The sequence below is a fragment of the Centroberyx gerrardi genome, chromosome 1 (genome assembly GCF_048128805.1).
Source record: "Centroberyx gerrardi isolate f3 chromosome 1, fCenGer3.hap1.cur.20231027, whole genome shotgun sequence".
NCBI lineage: Eukaryota > Metazoa > Chordata > Actinopteri > Beryciformes > Berycidae > Centroberyx > Centroberyx gerrardi.
Window position 1 is genome coordinate 37,732,380 of NC_135997.1, and position 22,986 is coordinate 37,755,365.

Sequence of the window (22,986 nt, forward strand, 5' to 3'; positions counted from 1 at the left end):
TAAACCTTAACCGTGTTGTTTTGTCGAGTCACAGCAGCTGAATCTGAGTTCGGACTTCCTGCTCATTTCACTAATTCTTATGAGATCATGTTGAGATCGGCCAATAGGGCGATTATAAAACAATTATCTAATTAACAATAAAACACACTGAAAACTGTGTGACAGCTGTCAATCAAATCAAAGAGAATGACAATATTAACAGTTCTGTCCTCTGTCTCGTCTGTGGCCTGTCTGTGTCCTGTCTGTGTCCTGTCTGTGTCCTGTCTGTGTCCTGTCTGTGTCCTGTCTGTGGCCTGTCTGTGGCCTGTCTGTGGCCTGTCTGTGTCCTGTCTGTGGCCTGTCTGTGGCCTCTCTGCGGCCTGTCTGCGGCCTGTCTGCGGCCTGTCTGTGTCCTGTCTGTGGCCTGTCTGCGGCCTGTCTGCGGCCTGTCTGTGGCCTGTCTGTGTCCTGTCTGTGGCCTCTCTGCGGCCTGTCTGTGTCCTGTCTGCGGCCTGTCTGTGGCCTGTCTGTGGCCTCTCTGCGGCCTGTCTGCGGCCTGTCTGTGGCCTGTCTGTGTCCTGTCTGTGGCCTCTCTGCGGCCTGTCTGCGGCCTGTCTGCGGCCTGTCTGTGGCCTCTCTGCGGCCTGTCTGTGTCCTGTCTGCGGCCTGTCTGTGGCCTGTCTGTGGCCTCTCTGCGGCCTGTCTGCGGCCTGTCTGTGGCCTGTCTGTGGCCTGTCTGTGGCCTCTCTGCGGCCTGTCTGCGGCCTGTCTGTGGCCTGTCTGTGTCCTGTCTGTGTCCTCTCTGCGGCCTGTCTGCGGCCTGTCTGTGTCCTGTCTGTGGCCTGTCTGCGGCCTGTCTGTGGCCTGTCTGTGTCCTGTCTGTGGCCTCTCTGCGGCCTGTCTGCGGCCTGTCTTGTCTGTGGCCTGTTCTGTGGCCTCTCTGCGGCCTGTCTGCGGCCTGTCTGTGGCCTGTCTGTGTCCTGTCTGTGGCCTCTCTGCGGCCTGTCCTGCGGCCTGTCTGCGGCCTGTCTGTGTCCTGTCTGTGTCCTCTCTGCGGCCTGTCTGCGTCCTGTCTGTGTCCTGTCTGTGGCCTGTCTGTGGCCTGTCTGTGTCCTGTCTGCGGCCTGTCTGCAGCCTGTCTGTGGCTGTCTGTGGCTGTCTGTGGCCTGTCTGTGGCCCAGCAGACTGACCTGGTCCATGCCCAGCAGGGGTGCCGTTTGTCCTGCTTGTTGAAGAAGAAAGACTTGGAGGAAGATTCAGACCCGACGACTCGAACACAGAGCCTCCCCCCGACGCTCTCCGGCCACAGAGGAAGACACTGCGACAGACAACAGACAACAACTGACCGCTGGAAACAGACACCGCAACACAACAACAGACTTGGGTGATGCCCACAGTTTATATTCTGAACCTGACTGAAGCTTCTGTTTCATTCTCTTAAAGCATTCTGATCTAAAGGCTTCTGCTGAAAATACTTGAAATGAGTTTCTTAGTCAAATATAAATAGTGAAGTTGATCCTGTGTATGAATTTCTTTCCAAAGCCTTTGTCTTTCCATCAAGGCAAAGAATCTAAAATATAAGATAGTTTTGATTTGTTTAAACACTTTTTTGGTCGCTGCATAATTCCATTTGTGTTATTTCATAGTTTTGAGTCTTTACTGTTATTTTAATGTAGAAAATAGTAATAATAAAGAAAAATGTGGTGTGTCCAAATGTTTGACTGGTAGTGTAAATACTGTATAATATTAATATATAATATTGCGATGAATAATAAAACAGCATTTTGATCGTGAGTAACACAAGCAGTATTTTATCCATCCTCTTTCCTCTGTTATTTTCATAATGGATGAATGTAAACGCTGTGTGAAGAAATAGGGGCGGAGCTCCGTGCGGTGCGGGCTGACCTCAGTGGAGGCGATGTAGTGCCACCTGCTGGCGGCGGCGTGGCCCTGCGCTCCGTCCTGCAGCTCTCCCACCTCCAGCTCATATGAAGACTTGTTGACCAGCGTGAAGAACGGACTCATGGTGACGATCCGGGTCAGGTTGAAGCTGCTCATCTGGATACTGACCCCCACCTGCACACACACACACACACACACACACACACACTGTGAGACACACTGAAAGTAATGCTGCTGAATTTCACTCTCACACACCTGATGACTTATGAGGCAAACTGAATGATTTCTGTAAACTGCTCTGGTTGTAAATCAGCAACATCCACCAGAGAAACACTGCTGCATGTTCACTGAGTCTGGTTTCTTTTGCATTTGTTTTCTAAAAAAACAACTTTGCTGGTAAAATGGTGAAAATGTGTGTTAAAGGGGCGGTAAGTAGCCGCCATGTTGGAGGCAATTTATCTTTGTTCCTTCTTCAAAACAAAGTGCCTAATTTCTGAGTGTGTCTGATATTCTACAAAATGATCTCTTCTCCCTTAAAGGGGAAGTAAGTCAGATTTTTTCGTGCCTCACATCACAAACAGACCGTAATATAACCGATGGGGTTGTTGAAAAACCGATGACTCAGTGATTACTCGGCCAGCTGCTTTAAAACTCACTTCCCTGCCTGGACTCCCTCAGCACCAGCCGCCACATGTCGGCTGTGACTGGATGGAAACTTTTTATATTAACCAATACACAGGAACATCACTTCAACGTCTTATTCCACTGTAAAAATCTATTCTATTCTAACATCTAGCCGGCTGCTGAAACAGTGAAGTTAACACACAAGTTCATTTCCTATCCAGGTATTTAGGGGAAAAGACGAGTTTTACTTCTGATGAAGACGTGAGGTGAAGTGAGGCTGAAACTAATCTCAATTTGAACAAAAATCCAATAAAGACGTTTTCACCTGAAGGAGAGCTGCAGCTGAGAGTCACAGCTGCAGCTCTCCTCTCCTCCTGCCGGTGTTTACCAGCTCAGTTTGGGAATTAACAGACCGGTTCGACGACTGTCCGCCTCAAACTACCCAACACTACCCGACACTACTCAACACTACCCGACACTACCCATGACACCTGAACACACTGAGAGGACCATGAGAGGACGCAGGACGTCCTGAGGAGTTACCAGGTAGTCCATGCTGCTGGACGGACAGCGCACACAGCCGTAACTCCCCACCGTGTCCAGAGAGAAACCCTCCGACCAGGAGGAGGTGGAGACACACAGCTGCAGCTGCAGGAGGAGGAGGAGGAGGAGGAGCAGGAGGAGGAGGAGGAGGAGCAGGAGGAGGAGGAGGATGAGGAGGAGGAGCAGGAGGAGGAGGAGCAGGAGGAGCAGGAAGAGAGACAGGTTAACACACCAACAAGTTAACACACTGTTAGCACACTGCTGTTAACACAATATGTTCTTTTTTTTTGTGCTTTTTCTTGTATTTTGGATTTTGCTTGAACATTTAGCTCCTGCCTCCACTGCTGCTGAACACACTAACAGTTTTCTATCAGAATCATCACCTGCATTAACTCCTGTAACCACTTGGTAAATAAATACACAGAAACATCTCTTGCTTTTTAACGTCACTGTGTTGCATTTGAGCAGCAATGTCGGAATAAAAGCATTTTTGCATTAATCTCAGCATATGGACCCTGTTTGTACTTTTAATTTAACTGTAATTTGTCTCTTTCCTTCCCACTGCTCGGTGTTTTCCCGCTCAGTCTCACCTTGTTCTTGCTGAACAGGTTCTTCTTCCTGAAGGAGAACAGGACGACGTCCCGGTAGTCGGCGGGGTGTTTGACGGACAGCTCCTCGGCTCGGTACCGCAGGACGCGGGACGTCTTGTTGATGATCCAGTACGGGCTGAAGACGGACAGCAGCAGGCGGCCGTGCGCTCTCGTCACGTGCACGCTCACGTCCGCCGTCAGCCTGGCGTCCGAGTCGCAGGTGAAGCAGACGGGGAAGAACTCGGGCAGGTCCTGGTCCACCCGCAGGTGTCCGTGCCAGTCCCGGCCCTGGTACTTCACCAGAACCAGCTCCATGATCTCTCCGGAGATACGAGCGTTCAGAACGTCAGAGGAGCTTCCCTCCTGAAGCTCGTAGAACTCTGCTGAACCCTGGGGGGGGGGGGGCGGGGTTATAATACATCAGAGTTCATTACAATAGATTCAATTAGATTACACTAGAAAAGCTTAAATCTTCTCAAGAAAACGTGTGCTTGCTTCAGTTTGAAAAGGTAGAAAGTTTAATTCATTAGAAAGTTTAAATGTCTTTAAGATTTGAGTATTTGGATCTTAAGTAGGGCTGAACGATTTTGAAAAAATATCTAATTGCCATTATTTTGACTGATATTGCAATGCGATATGATTTGCGATATTAGAGGGAATGATAGTTTTTACATCATTATTCTCATTTTCATTGAAAAACGTATTAAAATGATTATGGTGTGATTTTTGCGGGGATCTGTACCAAACAAAGATGTTTTCTTAAGTCTGTAGAATATGTGTAGGCAGGACATCTCTGCAGCACCACAATATTTCATTTAAAATGGTATTTTGACACATTTCACCTTTAACAAATATTGCGCCTCCTGCGATTTGAAAATTGCAGTAGGCCATATTGCGATTTCGATAAAATTTTGATTAATTGTTCAACCCTAATCTTAAGCAATTTATTTGCCAGCCAAAAGTCCTGCAGTTATCAATAGATTGAAGAAAAGGTAATAATGTTTTAAAATACAGCAGCAGTATGAGCAGCTGCAGTGACAAAGTTCCAAAGTTGAATTCTTTAGAAAGATCCCACGGGGAACTTGGGAGAGTAAATATGAAAATAACAAATGGAGAACATTAAACATAATGCAGCCGACAATCCCAACGTGTGAAGCAACAGGAAGGACAGAAACAAAATAAAACAAGAACTAGAGAGTCTAATAACTCTTAATGTTATGAATGTTAATATTTTATAAGAAAGTTGTGTGTGATGCTGTTTCTGAGCTCGCCTTGCAAACCAAATGTTCTCCAGGAAGTGAAACGGATCTGGACCGTCTGAAAGTCCATGAACCTTTTACAGATCAGAATGTTTAGTGAACATGTTTACGTGTTTTTAATGAGCTTTATTTTGGCGTTCACCTGTACTGAATCCTACAGTGATACATGTGTGTGAGCGTACCTCCAGCAGGTAGCGCAGTGTGTAGGGCAGCAGGTTCCTGAGCGTGGCGACAGGGTGCAGGTGGATGATGTAGGCGGGGTCCCAGTCCTCCTCCCCGTGGCTGCCGATGTAGCGCAGGTCGTCGGGCGCGGCCAGCGTGCTGACGCTCAGCGGCAGGAAGCTGCTGTCGGCGGCGGGGCAGCGCAGCAGCGAGCGCACCTCCGAGCTGCGGTGCACCTGCTCCTTCCAGGACACGCAGGTGGAGGAGGCGCCGTACTGTCCGTCCAGACGGCCCGCCGGACGCACGAACAGCTGGCACCTGGGGGGCGGAGCCTGAGGTCAGACACACACACACACACACACACACACACACTCCCGCCTGGGGCCACGAGGCTAAAACTGTCTGACTGTCTGAAGCTGAAGCAGAAACTTTTCTGTCTGCTGGACAAAACACTTCAGGATTCACCGTCTGCTTTACAGTTTCACCTGGAAACTAGATCTTCAGATTCTGACAAACATCTGTCATGGATCTGCAGCTCGGGGAGCAGAGCAACACACCGTGGTGCTGTGAGGCGAACCAAACGGTACAGACTATTATTATTACTAGTATTATTATTATTGCTATTGACATACAATCAGCAGTTTTAGGCAAACACAAACACAAAAACACAAAACAGAAACTGCATGGTGGTCACGCTAAAAACAAGAAAAACATTCTTAGCTCCTGAAAAGTCGACAGTCTGGAGATGAGAGGTTTTCACAGCTTGAGTTCCTCTGTTTCACCAGCCAACCAGATGTTTAGAACAGACTTCCAACTAAAAACTAATGGAATCTGTACAACTCTATTAACTCTGTGGTCTGGTAAAGAAACACTCTGAACCAGACTGTGTTTCTTTTGTGTGGATCTGGACTCTTATAACAGCACTGTCCCTGGATCGTACCTGTAGATCCAGATCGTACCTGTAGATCCGGATCATACCTGTAGATCTGGATCGTACCTGTAGATCTGGATCATACCTGTAAGTCCAGATCGTACCTGTAGATCTGGATCGTACCTGTAAGTCCGGATCGTACCTGTAGATCTGGATCGTACCTGTAGATCGGATCGTACCTGTAGATCCGGATCATACCTGTAGATCTGGATCGTACCTGTAAGTCCAGATCGTACCTGTAGATCTGGATCGTACCTGTAAGTCCGGATCGTACCTGTAGATCTGGATCGTACCTGTAGATCGGATCGTACCTGTAGATCTGGATCATACCTGTAAGTCCAGATCGTACCTGTAGATCTGGATCGTACCTTTAGATCTGGATCGTACCTTTAGATCTGGATCGTACCTGTAGATCGGATCGTACCTGTAGATCTGGATCGTACCTTTAGATCTGGATCGTACCTGTAGATCTGGATCGTACCTGTAGATCGGATCGTACCTGTAGATCTGGATCGTACCTGTAGATCTGGATCGTACCTGTAGATCGGATCGTACCTGTAGATCTGGATCGTACCTGTAGGTCCGGATCATACCTGTAGGTCCGGATCGTACCTGTAGATCCGGATCGTACCTGTAGATTGGATCGTACCTGTAGATCTGGATCGTACCTGTAGGTCCGGATCATACCTGTAGGTCCGGATCGTACCTGTAGATCCGGATCATACCTGTAGATCTGGATCGTACCTGTAAGTCCAGATCGTACCTGTAGATCTGGATCGTACCTGTAAGTCCGGATCGTACCTGTAGATCTGGATCGTACCTGTAGATCGGATCGTACCTGTAGATCTGGATCATACCTGTAAGTCCAGATCGTACCTGTAGATCTGGATCGTACCTTTAGATCTGGATCGTACCTTTAGATCTGGATCGTACCTGTAGATCGGATCGTACCTGTAGATCTGGATCGTACCTTTAGATCTGGATCGTACCTGTAGATCTGGATCGTACCTGTAGATCGGATCGTACCTGTAGATCTGGATCGTACCTGTAGATCTGGATCGTACCTGTAGATCGGATCGTACCTGTAGATCTGGATCGTACCTGTAGGTCCGGATCATACCTGTAGGTCCGGATCGTACCTGTAGATCCGGATCATACCTGTAGGTCCGGATCGTACCTGTAGATCCGGATCATACCTGTAGATCTGGATCGTACCTGTAAGTCCAGATCGTACCTGTAGATCTGGATCGTACCTGTAAGTCCGGATCGTACCTGTAGATCTGGATCGTACCTGTAGATCGGATCGTACCTGTAGATCTGGATCATACCTGTAAGTCCAGATCGTACCTGTAGATCTGGATCGTACCTTTAGATCTGGATCGTACCTTTAGATCTGGATCGTACCTGTAGATCGGATCGTACCTGTAGATCTGGATCGTACCTTTAGATCTGGATCGTACCTGTAGATCTGGATCGTACCTGTAGATCGGATCGTACCTGTAGATCTGGATCGTACCTGTAGATCTGGATCGTACCTGTAGATCGGATCGTACCTGTAGATCTGGATCGTACCTGTAGGTCCGGATCATACCTGTAGGTCCGGATCGTACCTGTAGATCCGGATCGTACCTGTAGATTGGATCGTACCTGTAGATCTGGATCGTACCTGTAGGTCCGGATCATACCTGTAGGTCCGGATCGTACCTGTAGATCCGGATCGTACCTGTAGATCGGATCGTACCTGTAGATCTGGATCGTACCTGTAGGTTTCCAAGGCGACGTGGAACTCTTTCCCCGGCTCGGCGACTCCGAGCGTCAGCAGGCTGCCGGAGGACGGACAGTACTTCAGGATGGAGAAGGGAACCGAGAAATGATTCTTTATCTGGAAACAGAGTCAGATGTTTCAGCAGAATTATTATTATTATAATAATTATTATTATTTTCCTTTCTATATTCAAGAAGGTTTTCAGTACATTCCAGAGAAATGAGTACATTACATTTACCTTAGAAGTATATCAAACTATAACAAAACAGTGAATATAAATGACTGAAGTGTTACAAACTGAATAAATCAAACTACAGTAAAGTTACATTAGGTTGCTCTGTAAAATGGTTTAAATTAAATGAATCATTACAATGAAAGGTATAAGCAGAAAGTCCTGATAAACCTGTAATTCCTAACTGATCCAATTTAATTTTCCAAATACAGATGAAGTTTAAGAAAGATTTTTGAGGCTTGGGACACTGTGCAAAACACAGTGCAACTTAATAAAAGGAAGGTGGAGCTTTACAGCAGAACTTTATAGATCAGTTGAGGTCCATTAACGCTAAATATAATGATATTGTTTCCTTGAGCGATACAGAAGATCTAACAACACTGGTTTGTACAGAGAGAGGATGCAGGAAAAGCTATAGAGGGATTTTGAAAGCTGAAATATTTCAATGGCAAAATTTAAAACAGTCGTCAGCCGACAGATCGGCCTTTCAAGAGTTTAAAATGAAGCGGATTCTGAGCGGAGCACAGCTGCTTGTTTCCAGGGAGACCGACTGAACCGACCTGCAGCGGCGAGCGGACGGTGATGACCTTGTTCCCCTCGGAGGCGTCGACCTGCAGCAGGACGGACACCGCCTCCTGCAGCTGCGGCCCGCGGACGTTATACAGCCGCCGGCCCGGCTTGTCCAGCGCGATGTTGGAGATCTCACTGTAGCCTGAAGGAACTGAGGAGGACACAGCTTTTACTTTATTTACATATAAGCATTTATTTATACAGGGAGGCACAGTCTCCCACCTCAGCCACCTTCACTTCCTATGGAAACAGGAAAGTAGACCCCGTACTTTATCTTTATATCAGATTTCATGTTGATTTACCAATCTCCTAAATAAAACTGCAAGTTAGATAGATATGCACAGCCGCATAACATTTAAGATTACTTATCATTTAGCTTTAGAGCTGCTCCAAGTTCTCATTTGAAATAATGCAGTGGCTACTTTCAGTCAACATGGTGTATGGCAAAAAATACAGTTGCACACTTTCACACCAAAAAAAAAAACAAAACATTAAATTCTCCTGCCACCTAGAACAGTCCAGGATTCACACCGCTGCCCGATATGAAGAACTGATCAATGTTTCTGGAGCCATTTTACTTGATAAGATAAGATAAGATTTAAGATTTAAGATTCAAGATTTAGAATGTGTTTGTAATTTTGGCAGCCTAGAAATTCAAGCTTAATCTAATGTTACACTCACTGTGTCATCTAAACATAAAATGAGAATATTCAAACAGGAAACTGCAGGTATTCCATTACCACATGTACTGAAGGAAGAAGTACGACCAGCAATAGTATATGTGGCGTAAAAAATCCAAGTCCAGACACTTTACCAGACGGGCTAGAACATTAAAAGCAGCAGCTACGTGTGTGTGTGTGTGTGTGTGTGTGTGTGTGTGTGTGTGTTGTATATAAAATGAGAATGTGAATCTGAGTCTCGGGCCGACTGACCGATGCTGAGGTTGAAGAGGCAGCTCTCCTGGCGCTGCAGGGCGGACAGCTTGCCCCGGGACGAGGACTCGAACCCGGAGTGCTCCAGGTCGACGCTCTGGCCCACCGCCACCTCGTGCAGCTTCCCCCGCGCCGCCGAGTCCACCGGCCGCAGGTTGGCGCTGTGCTGCACGATGAGCGGGATCCCCAGGGCGTTCCGGATGGTGAACGGGGCTTTCTCCTTCACAGAGTAGTCGAAGGTGGAGGCTGTTCCTTCAGAGAACGCCTGGGCAAAACACACAGCACCGATAAAACAATCATCTGTCTGTCCTGCTGCTCTCTCTCTCTCCAGCTCCACAGTGATCCGGCATATCTCCAGTTCATACATCTTCTCCTCTGTCTGCTCTAAACAGCCGGAGTCTGGTCGCTCTTTCCTCTGCCGCACAGGAAGTGATGCGTTTTACGTCTCCGGTTTGATTGGAATCAACAGAAGAAGAACTGGGTAGTTAGCATGAGCAGCGATAGCCACCATGACTGGACAGACAGAGAGAAGAGCAGTTCCTCCTACATCAACTATATTTTCCCCTCTGGCAGCTCTCTGTCTCTCTACAGCGCGACCACAGCATCGTCACAATAGTTTGGTTACAAAACACTTGGATTATGCTGCACAGGCTTTTTGGAGAAATTTGATTGACATTTTATGCTTTTTTTTTGGAGCTGTAAAGAGATGGCCAATAGTTTAGGAGAAGGCTGACGGTGAACTTCTACTTTAACTTTGGAAAAACAACACTAAACTCTAAACCTTTAGCAGAAAAACTGAAAAACAAGCCAGGCATTATGTATCTAATTAAAAGACACAATGTTCCCAGTAACGAGGAAACCTGTTGCTTCAGACTTCTTAAACTAGTTAAACTAGCGAACTTGTTAAACCAGTAAACTTGTTTAACTAGTAAACTTGTTAAACCAGTAAACTTGTTAAACTAGCGAACTTGTTAAACCAGTAAACTTGTTAAACTAGTAAACTTGCTACCTGCCTCTTCACTTGTCATTGCAGGTCATGTGACCTTCAGCAGGAGAAAGATCTGTCAAAGTGAGACTGGTAACCGGTGACACTTCTTAGCATTTAAGCACAATTTGTCCTTGGTTGGCCTCCGTAGTCCAGTAGTTTTGCTGTGCTTTATTTACAAATGTGTTGCGGTTTCTAGTGGTGGGAAAATGGGTTATTGCAGCTTTAACTCCTCCCCTCTCTACCTGAGCGTTGTGGGTCAGCGTTGAGGTTGAGTCTTACCTTGGCGAGGTTGGCGAAGACGTTGAGGCTGCACTGCGACACGGTGATGTTCATGGTGTCTTTGGAGCAGATGTTGATGGCCGTCCGAGGTTCAGGAAAAACGACGAAGTCGTCTCCGGGGACCGGACTCTTGTCCTGGACCGGGTTGTTCTTCATCTGCAGGACCAAACACATCAGACACTGTATCATCAGATCCACGCTCAGTTTGGACACACATAATGTAGAACAGTTAATCCAGTTACAGAGTCAAGACATAGAATACCTTTATATAGAATAGAACAGAACAGAACAGAACAGAACAGAACAGGACAGAATAGAACTGGATCAATACATTTCACAAATAATATAATTCACAGTACTGGACAGAAGGGCTGAGCAATAATTCAATATTATCGTTTATTGTCTCTCAGTAGAATCATATTATGAAGAAATGTTATTGACAAACACGATAAAAGCAAATACTAATTAAAATCTCTCACAAATTGAGATCTGAAAAAATCAGTTTTATCATACTATATATTACTTTGCACTTTAATTAACATCAATTTGATTATTTAACATGTTATCAAGATCTTAATTTTGTTCATCTCCCTGTCCTGATTGACAGAACGATTAAAAATAAATAAAAGAGACAAATCAGTTATAAATCACTGACATCACACAGTTAAAAGAGTTAACTGGTGGCAGTAAAATGTATCTGAGCTTCCTGAACACAGCGGTGTGTTGCAGTGTGTGTTGCAGTGTGTGTTGCAGTGCGTGTTGCAGTGCGTGTTGCAGTGTGTGTTGCAGCGTGTGTTGCAGTGCGTGTTGCAGTGTGTGTTGCAGCGTGTGTTGCAGCGTGTTGCAGTGTGTGTTGCAGTGTGTGTTGCTGTGTGTTGCAGTGTGTGTTGCAGGGTGTGTTGCAGTGCGTGTTGCAGTGTGTGTTGCAGCGTGTGTTGCAGTGTGTTGCAGTGTGTGTTGCAGTGTGTGTTGCTGTGTGTGTTGCAGTGTGTTGCAGTGTGTGTTGCAGTGTGTGTTGCAGCGTGTGTTGCAGTGTGTTGCAGTGTGTGTTGCAGTGTGTGTTGCTGTGTGTTGCAGTGTGTGTTGCAGCGTGTGTTGCAGCGTGTGTTGCAGCGTGTGTTGCAGCGTGTGTTGCAGCGTGTGTTGCTGTGTGTTGCAGTGTGTGTTGCAGCGTGTGTTGCAGCGTGTGTTGCAGTGTGTGTTGCAGCGTGTGTTGCAGTGTGTGTTGCAGGGTGTGTTGCAGTGTGTGTTGCAGCGTGTGTTGCAGTGTGTGTTTCAGCGTGTGTTGCAGCGTGTGTTGCAGCGTGTGTTGCAGTGTGTGTTGCAGGGTGTGTTGCAGTGTGTTGCAGCGTGTGTTGCAGTGTGTGTTGCAGGGTGTGTTGCAGTGTGTGTTGCAGCGTGTGTTGCAGTGTGTGTTGCAGTGTGTGTTGCTGTGTGTTGCAGTGTGTGTTGCAGCGTGTGTTGCAGCGTGTGTTGCAGTGTGTGTTGCAGCGTGTGTTGCAGTGTGTGTTGCAGGGTGTGTTGCAGTGTGTGTTGCAGCGTGTGTTGCAGTGTGTGTTTCAGCGTGTGTTGCAGCGTGTGTTGCAGCGTGTGTTGCAGTGTGTGTTGCAGGGTGTGTTGCAGTGTGTGTTGCAGGGTGTGTTGCAGTGTGTGTTGCAGTGTGTGTTGCAGTGTGTGTTGCAGTGTGTGTTGCTGTGTGTTGCAGCGTGTGTTGCAGTGTGTGTTGCAGCGTGTGTTGCAGTGTGTGTTGCAGTGTGTGTTGCAGTGTGTGTTGCAGTGTGTGTTGCTGTGTGTTGCAGCGTGTGTTGCAGCGTGTGTTGCAGTGTGTGTTGCAGTGTGTGTTGCAGTGTCAGCAGCCTCTAACACTGCTGTCTGTCTCCATTGTCTTAAACAGAAGCTAACTGCTAACTGCTAACAGTCTCACCTCCAGCTTCAGGTTCCACCTGCGTTTCCCTCCTTCCACTCTCTCTATCAGCGGCTCCCAGACCGCATGGCTCTCATTAAAGTAGTTCACCTGCAGACACACAGGACATATTATTATTATTATATCATTATTAATACATTCAACTTCTGTACTGACAAGACTGTTAGGATGATGACAACAACATCATTTATTACAAGGCTTTGTTGAATATCAATCAACAAGCTATACATCAGCTAGAATAACAAGACTTGTACTGTGTTTAATCGATATTAATGATTACACATTAATGCCCATTGCTCATTAATGCTCATTATTGTGCTTCATTACTGACTCAGCAACAGCACTGCAACATACTGGTGACAAAATGAAAGAAATCAGTTAAATCCAAGTTGATCAGAATGATTTTGGCGGCGTCCCACCTCCAGCGTCATGTCGGCGGTCAGGTGCAGCAGGGAGGACCAGTTCCTGGCCGAGCCGCTGAAGGAAGACTCGGCCAGCAGCAGCGGGACGGTCCGGTGGCCCAGACCCGAGTCCAGAGTCACCTGGACCACCTGCAGGTCAGAACACACACGGTCACACAGCGCATACTGAACTGAACAGGTTAACTGATGCTGTCATTTGATTTCATTATCAAAACATTTTTCTTTGCAGTGGCCTTACTCCGACCAGAACCCCACTTCTCACTTTAATGTAATGTGTGCAAGATCACACACACACACACACACACACACACACACACACAACTGTATTTCTTAAACAGCTTAAATGTTTAGTTATAAGCTTAAATGCCTTGCTAATATTCCTGTTTGTACTTGAGATTATTTATTTCTTGATGCAACTTTTACTATATTTAAAGTATTTACAGTATATTTATTGTATTTACATTTTGAAGAGAGTTTCTTAAATAATAATGATAATAAAAATTGTAAACTTCATGCCTATTGTGCTCCCATCTTGATTTAATGGCCAGAATTTTTAAAACACATTTTTTATGTGACTATATGTCTGTTGTAAGCAAAAAGATCCACTCTGCAGAATTCCACAGATTTTAATCAACATTAGGTGCAGAAAATGCAAAAAAAAGCCACAGATTCTGTTTGTATTGTATTAGTTTGATATGGGTTTCTGAACACTGATATCGATGTTTCCATACATTTCTGAAATTTTGTGCTAATACTCAATGTCTTTACATTTTTTTCATTTTCATGTCAAAAATTCACAGCTCAGTGTCTTATTGTTGTCAGGATGAAAAGCCTCTGAAACATTCAGAGCATCATGGGAAACTAAACTCCACTGAAACCAGACTGAAGGAATTAGTTTAGGGTCAGCAGGTCTTCAAGGCAGAGCGGCTGATTGGATAGCTGCAACAGGCCAGAGTTACATTACAGGCTGCAGCAGAAATACAAATTGTCGGGTTTAGGAACAGACAACAGCGGCTGCATCAAGTTCACTGTGAGTCTGAGGATAAAAGAGGATAAAAGAGGATAAAAGAGGACAAAAGAGGACAAAAGAGGATAAAAGAGGATAAAAGAGGATAAAAAAGGACAAAAGAGGATAAAAGAGGACAAAAGAGGACAAAAGAGGACAAAAGAGGATATAAACGTCGCACCTTGACGTCGACGGCGAAGCTCTCTCCCTGGTTGCGTCCGTCCGGCTCGGCGAAGCTCTCGGTGGCCTCGGTGGCCTGGTCCACCCCCAGGAACCAGTAGTTACAGGAGTAGATGTTCATGACGGACCACAGGTCGCCGACCTCCGGCCGGGCCTCCTGGCTCCGCTCGCTCTGAGGCTTCGCCGTCATCGCCGCCGTTATCGTCATCACCGTGTTCAGGATGACCGGAGAGATCTGCAGCAGAGGAGTTCAGGTCACGGGAGTTAAAGTCAAAGGTTCTGCCACGCAACTTCAATAAAGCCTCCAAACATTACGAATGCAAACCAACTTTTTAAAGGTTTTTGTTCCAAACAACACAGCAGCTGGTTTCTCTGGTCAGCTCCTCTCTGGCTGAAGGTTGTTAATCAGTGCAATAAATAAGATATATTATATATATAAATAAGATCAATTTCAGCTTAAAGTACCTTGACGATGACTTCCTCCACTGTCACACAGCCGGTCAGTGGTTGGTTGGGCTGGGTTTTGGTTTCCAAGGCAACCGAGCAAGGCCTCAACACCTATTGGCCAAGAATGACATTTCCATCAGTAAATACAACACAGTATGTACCGACACAACAATACTGCAACAGCAGCAAACTCTGCTGGAGGAGGAGGATGCACAACTGTCTTGACGTACATGAGTGTGTGTGTGTGTGTGTGTGTGTGTGTGTGTGTGTGTCTCACGGTGGTGACGGCCTTGTTGTCCCGGCTGTGGAGGAAGGGGCAGGCCAGCAGCCTCAGCTCCCTCAGGTTGGCCCTCATGCTCTGGGCGCCGTCTTCCTCCTGCAGGCTGAAGTCGCACTGGAAGGAGGCGACCAGCGAGGGGGCGTCGGCCTTCAGCAGGTCGGCCACGAACACCACCTCCGGGTCCACGACCACCGCCCGCAGCCGGGTCCGCTGCTGAGGGGCTGGGGGGGGGGACACCGCTTTATTCACTAATATTCACCTCAGTCCCAGAGGGGCTGAATGGAGCTGCAGGACGTGACGGAGCTGAACAATTAATCTAAAATAAATAAATAAATATTGAAATCGCAAAATAAGATCTTCTGCAATTTCCAAACCTCAGAGTCTGCAGTTAGTTTCTTCAGAGAGAGTTTGGTCCAAGCTGGATTTTTAGAATCAAAACCTTCATCAGACTCAAACTCAGTAAATCTGCTCACATCTAGTGTTTAACTAAATCACTTTTCTTTAAACAATATCAAAGTTATAAAAAATGTATGACAAGAAAAACTTGATGATATGAATCGCAGTTTAAAATCGCATTTGCAATATTTTCACAATCGCAATTCTATTTTTTGTCAATATGTTTCAGCCCTGATGAGTCTGAAACAGAGAAACAGAGAAGCTCCTGTAGGGAAGCTGAAGTCTCCTCCTGCCTCTTCCCTCTCAGCCCTCCTGTCCTCCTGTCTGCTCTGTAACATCATGAGGTTTATACAGCATGAAGGTGAGTGAGGATACAAAACCACGGGATCTAACATCTTTTCACGTTTCCCGGAAGAGATTTTATTTTTTTGCTATTTGATCAACTTTATTCATCTCCCAACAGGGAAACCTTCTGTCCTCCCCGTGTTTGGGGTGCAGGGTTACACCTGGGGGTTAAAGGTCGACCTGGTGTCCCGGTGGCTCGTGGTCTAGGGGGCGGACCATGTGACCACGACACTGTGGGTTTGAATCCAGCCTGGGACCTTTGTCACATGTCATGCCCCTTTCTCTCTGTTCCCTGTCTCTCTTCACTATAGACTATCAAATAAAGCCAAAAAAAATGTGAGAAGAAGAAAAAAAAAGGTTGATTTATTACCGGTGTTGGTGTCTTACCGGTCTTGGAGGCGGAGCTGCCGCGGGGCTCGGCCAGCTGTTTCAGAGGCAGCCTGTCGGTCTGGGCGGCGGCGGCCGGGGGGGCGGGGCTCTGCGGCAGCGCCTGGATGAAGAACTCCGCCACGGCCATCAGGAACTCCACGCTGGCACACAGGTAGAGCTTCTGCAGCACGGCCACCACCTCCCGCCCCCCCCCGTTCTGTCGGTACGTCACGTCGATCATGGCCTCGCCGCTCTCCTCGTCCCGCTTCCTGACCATCCTGCTCAAACCGACATGACATCAGAGCGAGGGTTAGACAAGCTCTCTGTAAACCGGCTTCCTGGAGCCCCGACTCAGGTTATAAACCACCTGCACACAAGAGGGCAGCAAAGACACTGGTCTGGAGCTGCTGATCCTAAGGGGATTTCAATCAATCAATCAATCAATCAATCAATCAATCAATCAAACTTTATTCATATAGCACCTTTCGTGCCAGATTCAAAGTGCTTAACAACATAAGAAGATGAATAGATATAACACAATAATGAAACTCTACTCCACTACTAATATATTATAAGTAATAATAGTAATGATAAAAATATTAATAGTAAAAAAAAAAAAGAGTATAAAATAAGTAAACTAGATAAAAATGAAATAAAAAGTAATGCATAAAATAGTGAGCATGGTGACAGTAAAAGGGGCAGATGAACACAGAGGGAGGAGTCAGGTGACCTCAGGTCAGGTGTGGTCTCACCTGGAGCTGACCCTCTGCATGCCGCTCCGCAGGTCGTCCAGCGTGCAGCCGCTCAGCACGGTGCTCACCTCCATGCTGCCGTCGCTCAGCAGCTTCCCAGAAGCCTTCAGCAGGTGGAGGGCGAACTCTCCCAGCCGGAGGCTCTCCTGGTGCCGGCCGAGGGCGGGGGACTGGGGGGGGGGGGGGGGGGGGGGGGGGAGATCCAGGGTGAAGCTCTCTGATATCATGGGACAGATTCTACTGCATTCATTCATTCTGCATCTATCCTGTATTCAGTGGCAGCCATGGTAGGAGTCCTGCTTCATGTATTCATCCTACTGTAGGAAATACTTTATGGAACAAGTCTAGTCTGTTGGAACTTGGCTTGGGCCAATATTCGATAATATTGAATATTGTGATATTTCAGACCTCCTGGCAGTCCTGACTCACCTGTTTGGGGTCGTCGCTGTACAGCACCAGACCCAGAGACTCGATGTTGAAGTTGAACTTGATGGTTTCCTGAGGCTCCTCCTCCTGATCGCTGATGTCACTCTGCTTCTCAGCTCCGTCTGAGACCAACATCACATACAGCTTACAGCCATCAACTCACCCACAACCACAACCCTCCAGTCCAACAGTGTTTCCCCCTGATCAACACTACATTATCACCACTGCATCCTCATTATCACAACTACATCATCATTATCACCCTCATTATCACCACTACCATCCTCATTATCATCCTCACTATCACATCTACCATCTTCATCCTCATTATCACCACTACCATCCTCATTATCATCCTTACTATCACCTCTACATCTTCATCCTCATTATCACCACTACCATCCTCATTATCATCCTCACTATCACCTCTACATCTTCACCCTCATTATCACCACTACCATCCTCATTATCATCCTCACTATCACATCTACCATCTTAATCCTCATTATCACCACTACCATCCTCATTATCATCCTCACTATCACCTCTACCATCTTCATCCTCATTATCACCGCTACCATCGTCATTATCATCCTCACTATCACCTCTAGCATCGTCATCCTCATTATCACAACTACCATTCTCATTATCACCACTACATCCTCATTAACATCCTCATTATTACACCTCCCATCCTCATTATCTTCCTCATTATCACCACTACATCCTCATTATCACCTCTACCATCATCATCCTGATTATCACCACCACATCCTCATTGTTATACTCATGATCACGCTACATCCTCATTATCATCCTCATTATCGCCACTACATCCTCATTATCATCCTCATTATCGCCACTACATCCTCATTATCATCCTTGTTATCACCTCTACCATCTTCATCCTGATCATCATCACCACATCCTCATTATCACCACTACATCATCATCCTCATTATCATCCTCATCACCCTCAGCCCCAGTATCTCCAGTCAGCCCAGACCTGTGTGCGGGGAGCTGGAGGTTCTGATCTGCAGGCTCTCTGTCGGTCTGGAGGCAGCAGGATCCAGGTTCTCCTGCAGGCTGCTGGCCTCTCCCAGGTTCTCCATCAGGATCCTCAGCAGAACCTTCAGGTCGTCCTGACTCAGCGCCACCTGGAGGCAAAGCGCAGGAGGAACAAAGTTTAGCCTGGTTTCTCCACCGCTACTTTCATCTTTTAATGTTGAGTTTTAATAAATGCTGCACAGCGTCCTCGGCTTCATTCCATAGTTTTCCTCTTGAGGTTAAAAACTTCACCTGCTGTGCTACAAGAAGGATTCTCCACTAGAGCTACAGGCTGTCAACAAACACACAAACTGATCCGGCTGAACTGTTTCCACTACAACTGAACACTGTCCGGGTGAAGCTGTTACAGTACAGGAGCTTTTATACAGATCGTACCTTCACTGGCTTAAATGTCGACCGTTTGCAAAAACAAGAACACAGGAGTTAGTAACAGGCTGTCATTATGCAAACATGGCTGCCATCAGAAGGTCCCTTCAGTGTGGAAATATTATAATAAACTTTATTTGTCTTACACTTTGCAAAACAGAGTTACAAAGTGCTTTACAGGCAGTGCAACAAGCAAATACAGTGAACATTATGATTAGCTGTTTTTGACTCCCTCTCTGTTCTCTGGTTGGCTCTTTCTTGAAGCCTGAATGTACGATATATCATGTTGGGATTTGTTGTATGGCTTCATATTAAAGCCGTCTGTAAACCAGATTTCCCTCACAGGACAATAAAGATTTGAACTGAACTGAAGGTTCCTCAGCCGGCTGTAGACCTGCTCGTACCTTCATGGGCTTCAGATCTCCGTCGATTTCCACGGCGGCCATCTTGTGGTACCAGGAGGCGGCCAGGTTCCTCTTGATGCTCAGCAGCAGGTTGAGCGGCTCCAGCAGCTCGGAGCTGGGCCGGCCCGCCGCCGGGTCCATGGAGATCCTGCAGCAAAACAACAAACCAATAAACCTGTTTGTTCCAGTGAGCCAGTCTCTCTTGAAAGTCAAGAAAAACAAAACTGAATCCAGAAGCTCCAGATACAGAAGTAATATCCTGTATACACACTGCAGGAGAAGACAATATCGTATCTATTATATCATGTATTGACTTGCATTAGGCCTGTACTAAAAATCCTTATATTTCTCTATTTTTTAACATAACTGAATTAAAACCCACTTTCCCTTTAGCAGCTTCAACTTTTCACACTCACAAGGCAAAATAAAGGCTTTTAGCTTTTGCTGTCATTTGCTATTAAGTTCTTCAGTTGATTCTTGTATTCTTGTATGCAATTAAACATTCTTTTTGTTTTTCAGCTTTTTTTCCTCTTGGTATGCAGACTACTTGCAGTTCACTGTCAGTCACACACACCCTGCTAAATCAGAGAAGAGAACAGAGACATCCTAGTTGGATGTGATGTTTATTTTTGCTCATTAGCTTTTGCTGTCCCAACAAAGCGCCGCCTTCTTTGGTTTTTAAGACATTCTTGTAGCTCCCGGTCTGAGGAGCAGCTGCTGCTTTCTTCCCAAAGCGCCGTTCGTCCCTCCGGAGCGACTGACCTGGAGAGTTTGAGCTGCGTCAGCTGGACGTCCATGTTGTCGATGACGGCGGGCAGCGGGCAGCCGTCCACCGGCAGCAGGGAGAAGCTGTTCCCCACCGTGATCAGACCCAGGTCCGCCTCCAGTGCATTGTGGGAGACGGAGGACTGGGGGATGATGATGAGCGGGGCCTTCAGCTTGATGTCCATGGACAGACGGAAGCTCTTCTGGGCGAAGTCTCTCACGCTGGACGCCGCCTTCTCCGCCGCCTGGGCCGTCGCCGCGCTCAGCGCTTCCTTCGCCGTCTGGAAGTTGTTGGTGAAGTTCTGAACAACAGGGAGCAAAAATAACAGTGAGTTTATTTACAATACACTACACCATATATATATAATATACATGTACTGTATATATGGCATTATTCCTTGTTTTTTCTGTATCAGTAAAGATGCTTTTGCAGAACGTCCATCAGCTGAGTTTCTTCTTCTTTTCAAGCTTTTTCTACTTCATGCACCTTGGTTGGAAGTTGAGGCAGCAACAGCTTTGTATTTCCAAGGATATTTTCTCATGAAATGTAGGACATGACATGAGGACTTAACTACACAAGATTTTTTTTAAATGTCACTGTACAATGTGTAAAACTGCTTTATATTTTGGGGTTGAAGAGAGCAGCCTGCACACTGACAAAATATACAGAAGAGGCTCCAGATGCAACAAAAGGGAAAACATTAAAACAGAAGGTGAACGTTTCGTTTTTTGTTACGAGAACAAAAACCCCAACTTGACTTCTTCATATCTTTTTCATTTAATTTGAAATGTTATGACTGTAATGTTTCTCTAGTGTATTTATCATCACGCTGTTAAAGACACTGGACAGATGCGATGCGATGCGATGCGATGCGATGCGATGCGATGCGATGCGATGTGATGCGATGCGATGCGATGCGATGTGATGCGAGGCTCACCAGCAGCGACATGAAGAACTTGTGCAGGTAGACCACTTGGATGCAGCCCACGTTCAGCTTCACCCGGCCGTCCGTCTTGCTGGTGTCGGCGTACCCGGCGCCTTCTGTGGCGCTGGGAGTCAGACTCATGGAGAAGCTGAAAACCTCGTCGCCCACTATGGAGATCGCCTGCGAGACACAAAGAAGATGAACTGAGTCAAGAGGAAAGTGCTGAGTGAAGAATAACAGGAGTATTTTCAGAGCAGCTGAAGTGATGAATCCATCAGCAGGAACAGTGACAGCGAAGCGGCACGGCGGCGCCTTGCCTTCTTGTGGACGCTCTTTGGATCGACGTTGATGACGATGAAATCTCTGAGGCGGGCGGAGAGCTGAGTCTGAGGGCCTTGCATCAGCAGAGACCCGTTAATACCTGAGGAACACGCAAAAATACAGAAATGAATACAAAGAGGATACTAACCTCTATAACTGGACCTTTAAATGACTTGTTACTAATCCCTCATCCTGTCGCCCAGCGGGTCCTGGTCTCTCCAGACCACATCCCACACAACCAAAACAAACCTTTACTGCTCTCTGATCTGGGACCAGCAGATCTGCAGCAGCACTGATGAAACTCATCCTGCACCAGTCTCTGGTTTCACTCCAAAATAACTTTCCTCTGATTTCAAAACAGACAGACTGACAGACTTTCACAGACTGACTGACAGATTAAAAATAAAACTAGTTCTGGTTCTTTTTTTTGTACTTTCAGCAGGAGGCGTCAGTCTTCGGTGGACAAAATGATCACACTTTAAAAGACAAGATCTTCTATATTTTAGAGATATTGAATGAGGAACTTTGTGTAACAATGTTTTTCCAGAGAGTGGACATAGCATTTTGGAGCAGAACTCTTCACATATCATCAACCCTTTCCGTATACACCGAGTGTCCACTTTATTAGGCACAACACGATGCTGTGGAGTTCCACCTGGAAGCTGCTGGGTGTCTCTGATAAAGCGGATACTGATATATTGATTTATTATCTTCATCTCGTGGTTCTGTACCTTGGATCTTGATGTCGGCCATGTTGCAGCTCTGGTCGCACACCAGGACGTTGAAGGCTCCCAGCGTCATCATCACCTTCAGGTCGATGACGTCACTGTCGGAGGGCGAGGCCAGAGCGGCTGGCGGGGAGACAGAGACGGGCGGACATGTTGGGTTTCAGTTGATGAGTTTTAGCTGTGGCTCAGTCTGTCACTGGGAAAAGCTTACAAACTATTTTAGTGAAACCTGAAGGACAGATGTGGAGCGTGTCAAAGTGAGTTTCACCACTCTGAAGTCCTTTAAAAACCTTCGCTGTTTAATTTCCAAACACACTTCAATCAGAGACACTTTCTTTTCTTCATTCATAAAAACAGACTTTTCTCAGTGTTTTTGTCTGGCATCATCGATATGGTTATTGAATATGTGTTTACGCCTGTCATATATAGGTGTGTGTGTGTGTGTGTGTGTGTGTGTGTGTGTGTGCCTTGATGTCTTCCAGCAGTGTTAAACCTTCATCACCTACAGCAGCGTTCTTGTGTTTGGTTCGTCGGTCTGAATTCATTTGTGTCAGCGGGGTAACGAAGCTCCCGCCGACACGGTGAGAGGTTTCCATGGCAACGGGATCGCTCTTCACATTTCACATTTCCATTTTTGGTCTTTTAGCTGCTGAAGGTCTTTACCCACAGAGACTGAAGAGGAGCTTCAGCGTCCAGGTCAGCGACACAAAGGAAGCCAACAGAGAGTCAGAACAATAGAATAGAAACCTGAATAGAAACCTGAATAGAAACCTGAATAGAAACCTCACAGTGTGTCAGAAACATAACTGACACAGAAACAGACAAAAGCCTTCCAGTCTGACCCAGAATATAAACCTGACTCCACTGACCCAGTTCCATCAGCTGTTATTCTCAACTTTTGTCAACAGATGATTCAAGAGGAGCAAACACTCACACACACGTGATCCACTGCTCTTTATGTGTGTGTGTGTGTGTGTGTGTGTGTGGTGTGTGTCAGGTTACTGTACCCATGCTGGTGTGTTTTATTGTCCTCACTCTGCTCTGCTGGACTCTTCCAGGTCAGTCCACAGTAAAATGTCTCTAAGTGGACTGACTGGACTGAGTA

The 22,986-nt window shown here is 46.4% G+C and overlaps 1 protein-coding gene across 1 annotated transcript in view; it reads right to left on the reverse strand.

Annotated features, from left to right (window-relative positions):
- vps13c (vacuolar protein sorting 13 homolog C) overlaps window positions 1–22,986 on the reverse strand; it is a 108,085-nt gene that overhangs the window by 24,936 nt on the left and 60,163 nt on the right. The window contains 23 exon segments of the mRNA XM_078285495.1: window positions 1,197–1,297; window positions 1,885–2,055; window positions 3,049–3,153; window positions 3,639–4,028; window positions 5,080–5,377; window positions 7,751–7,872; window positions 8,548–8,708; window positions 9,490–9,754; window positions 10,757–10,912; window positions 12,681–12,770; window positions 13,100–13,231; window positions 14,290–14,523; window positions 14,754–14,846; window positions 15,013–15,236; window positions 16,144–16,403; window positions 16,878–17,047; window positions 17,307–17,425; window positions 18,310–18,460; window positions 19,142–19,289; window positions 19,904–20,208; window positions 20,845–21,012; window positions 21,150–21,253; window positions 21,885–21,979. Coding sequence (XP_078141621.1) covers window positions 1,197–1,297; window positions 1,885–2,055; window positions 3,049–3,153; window positions 3,639–4,028; window positions 5,080–5,377; window positions 7,751–7,872; window positions 8,548–8,708; window positions 9,490–9,754; window positions 10,757–10,912; window positions 12,681–12,770; window positions 13,100–13,231; window positions 14,290–14,523; window positions 14,754–14,846; window positions 15,013–15,236; window positions 16,144–16,403; window positions 16,878–17,047; window positions 17,307–17,425; window positions 18,310–18,460; window positions 19,142–19,289; window positions 19,904–20,208; window positions 20,845–21,012; window positions 21,150–21,253; window positions 21,885–21,979 — 4,062 coding nt within the window.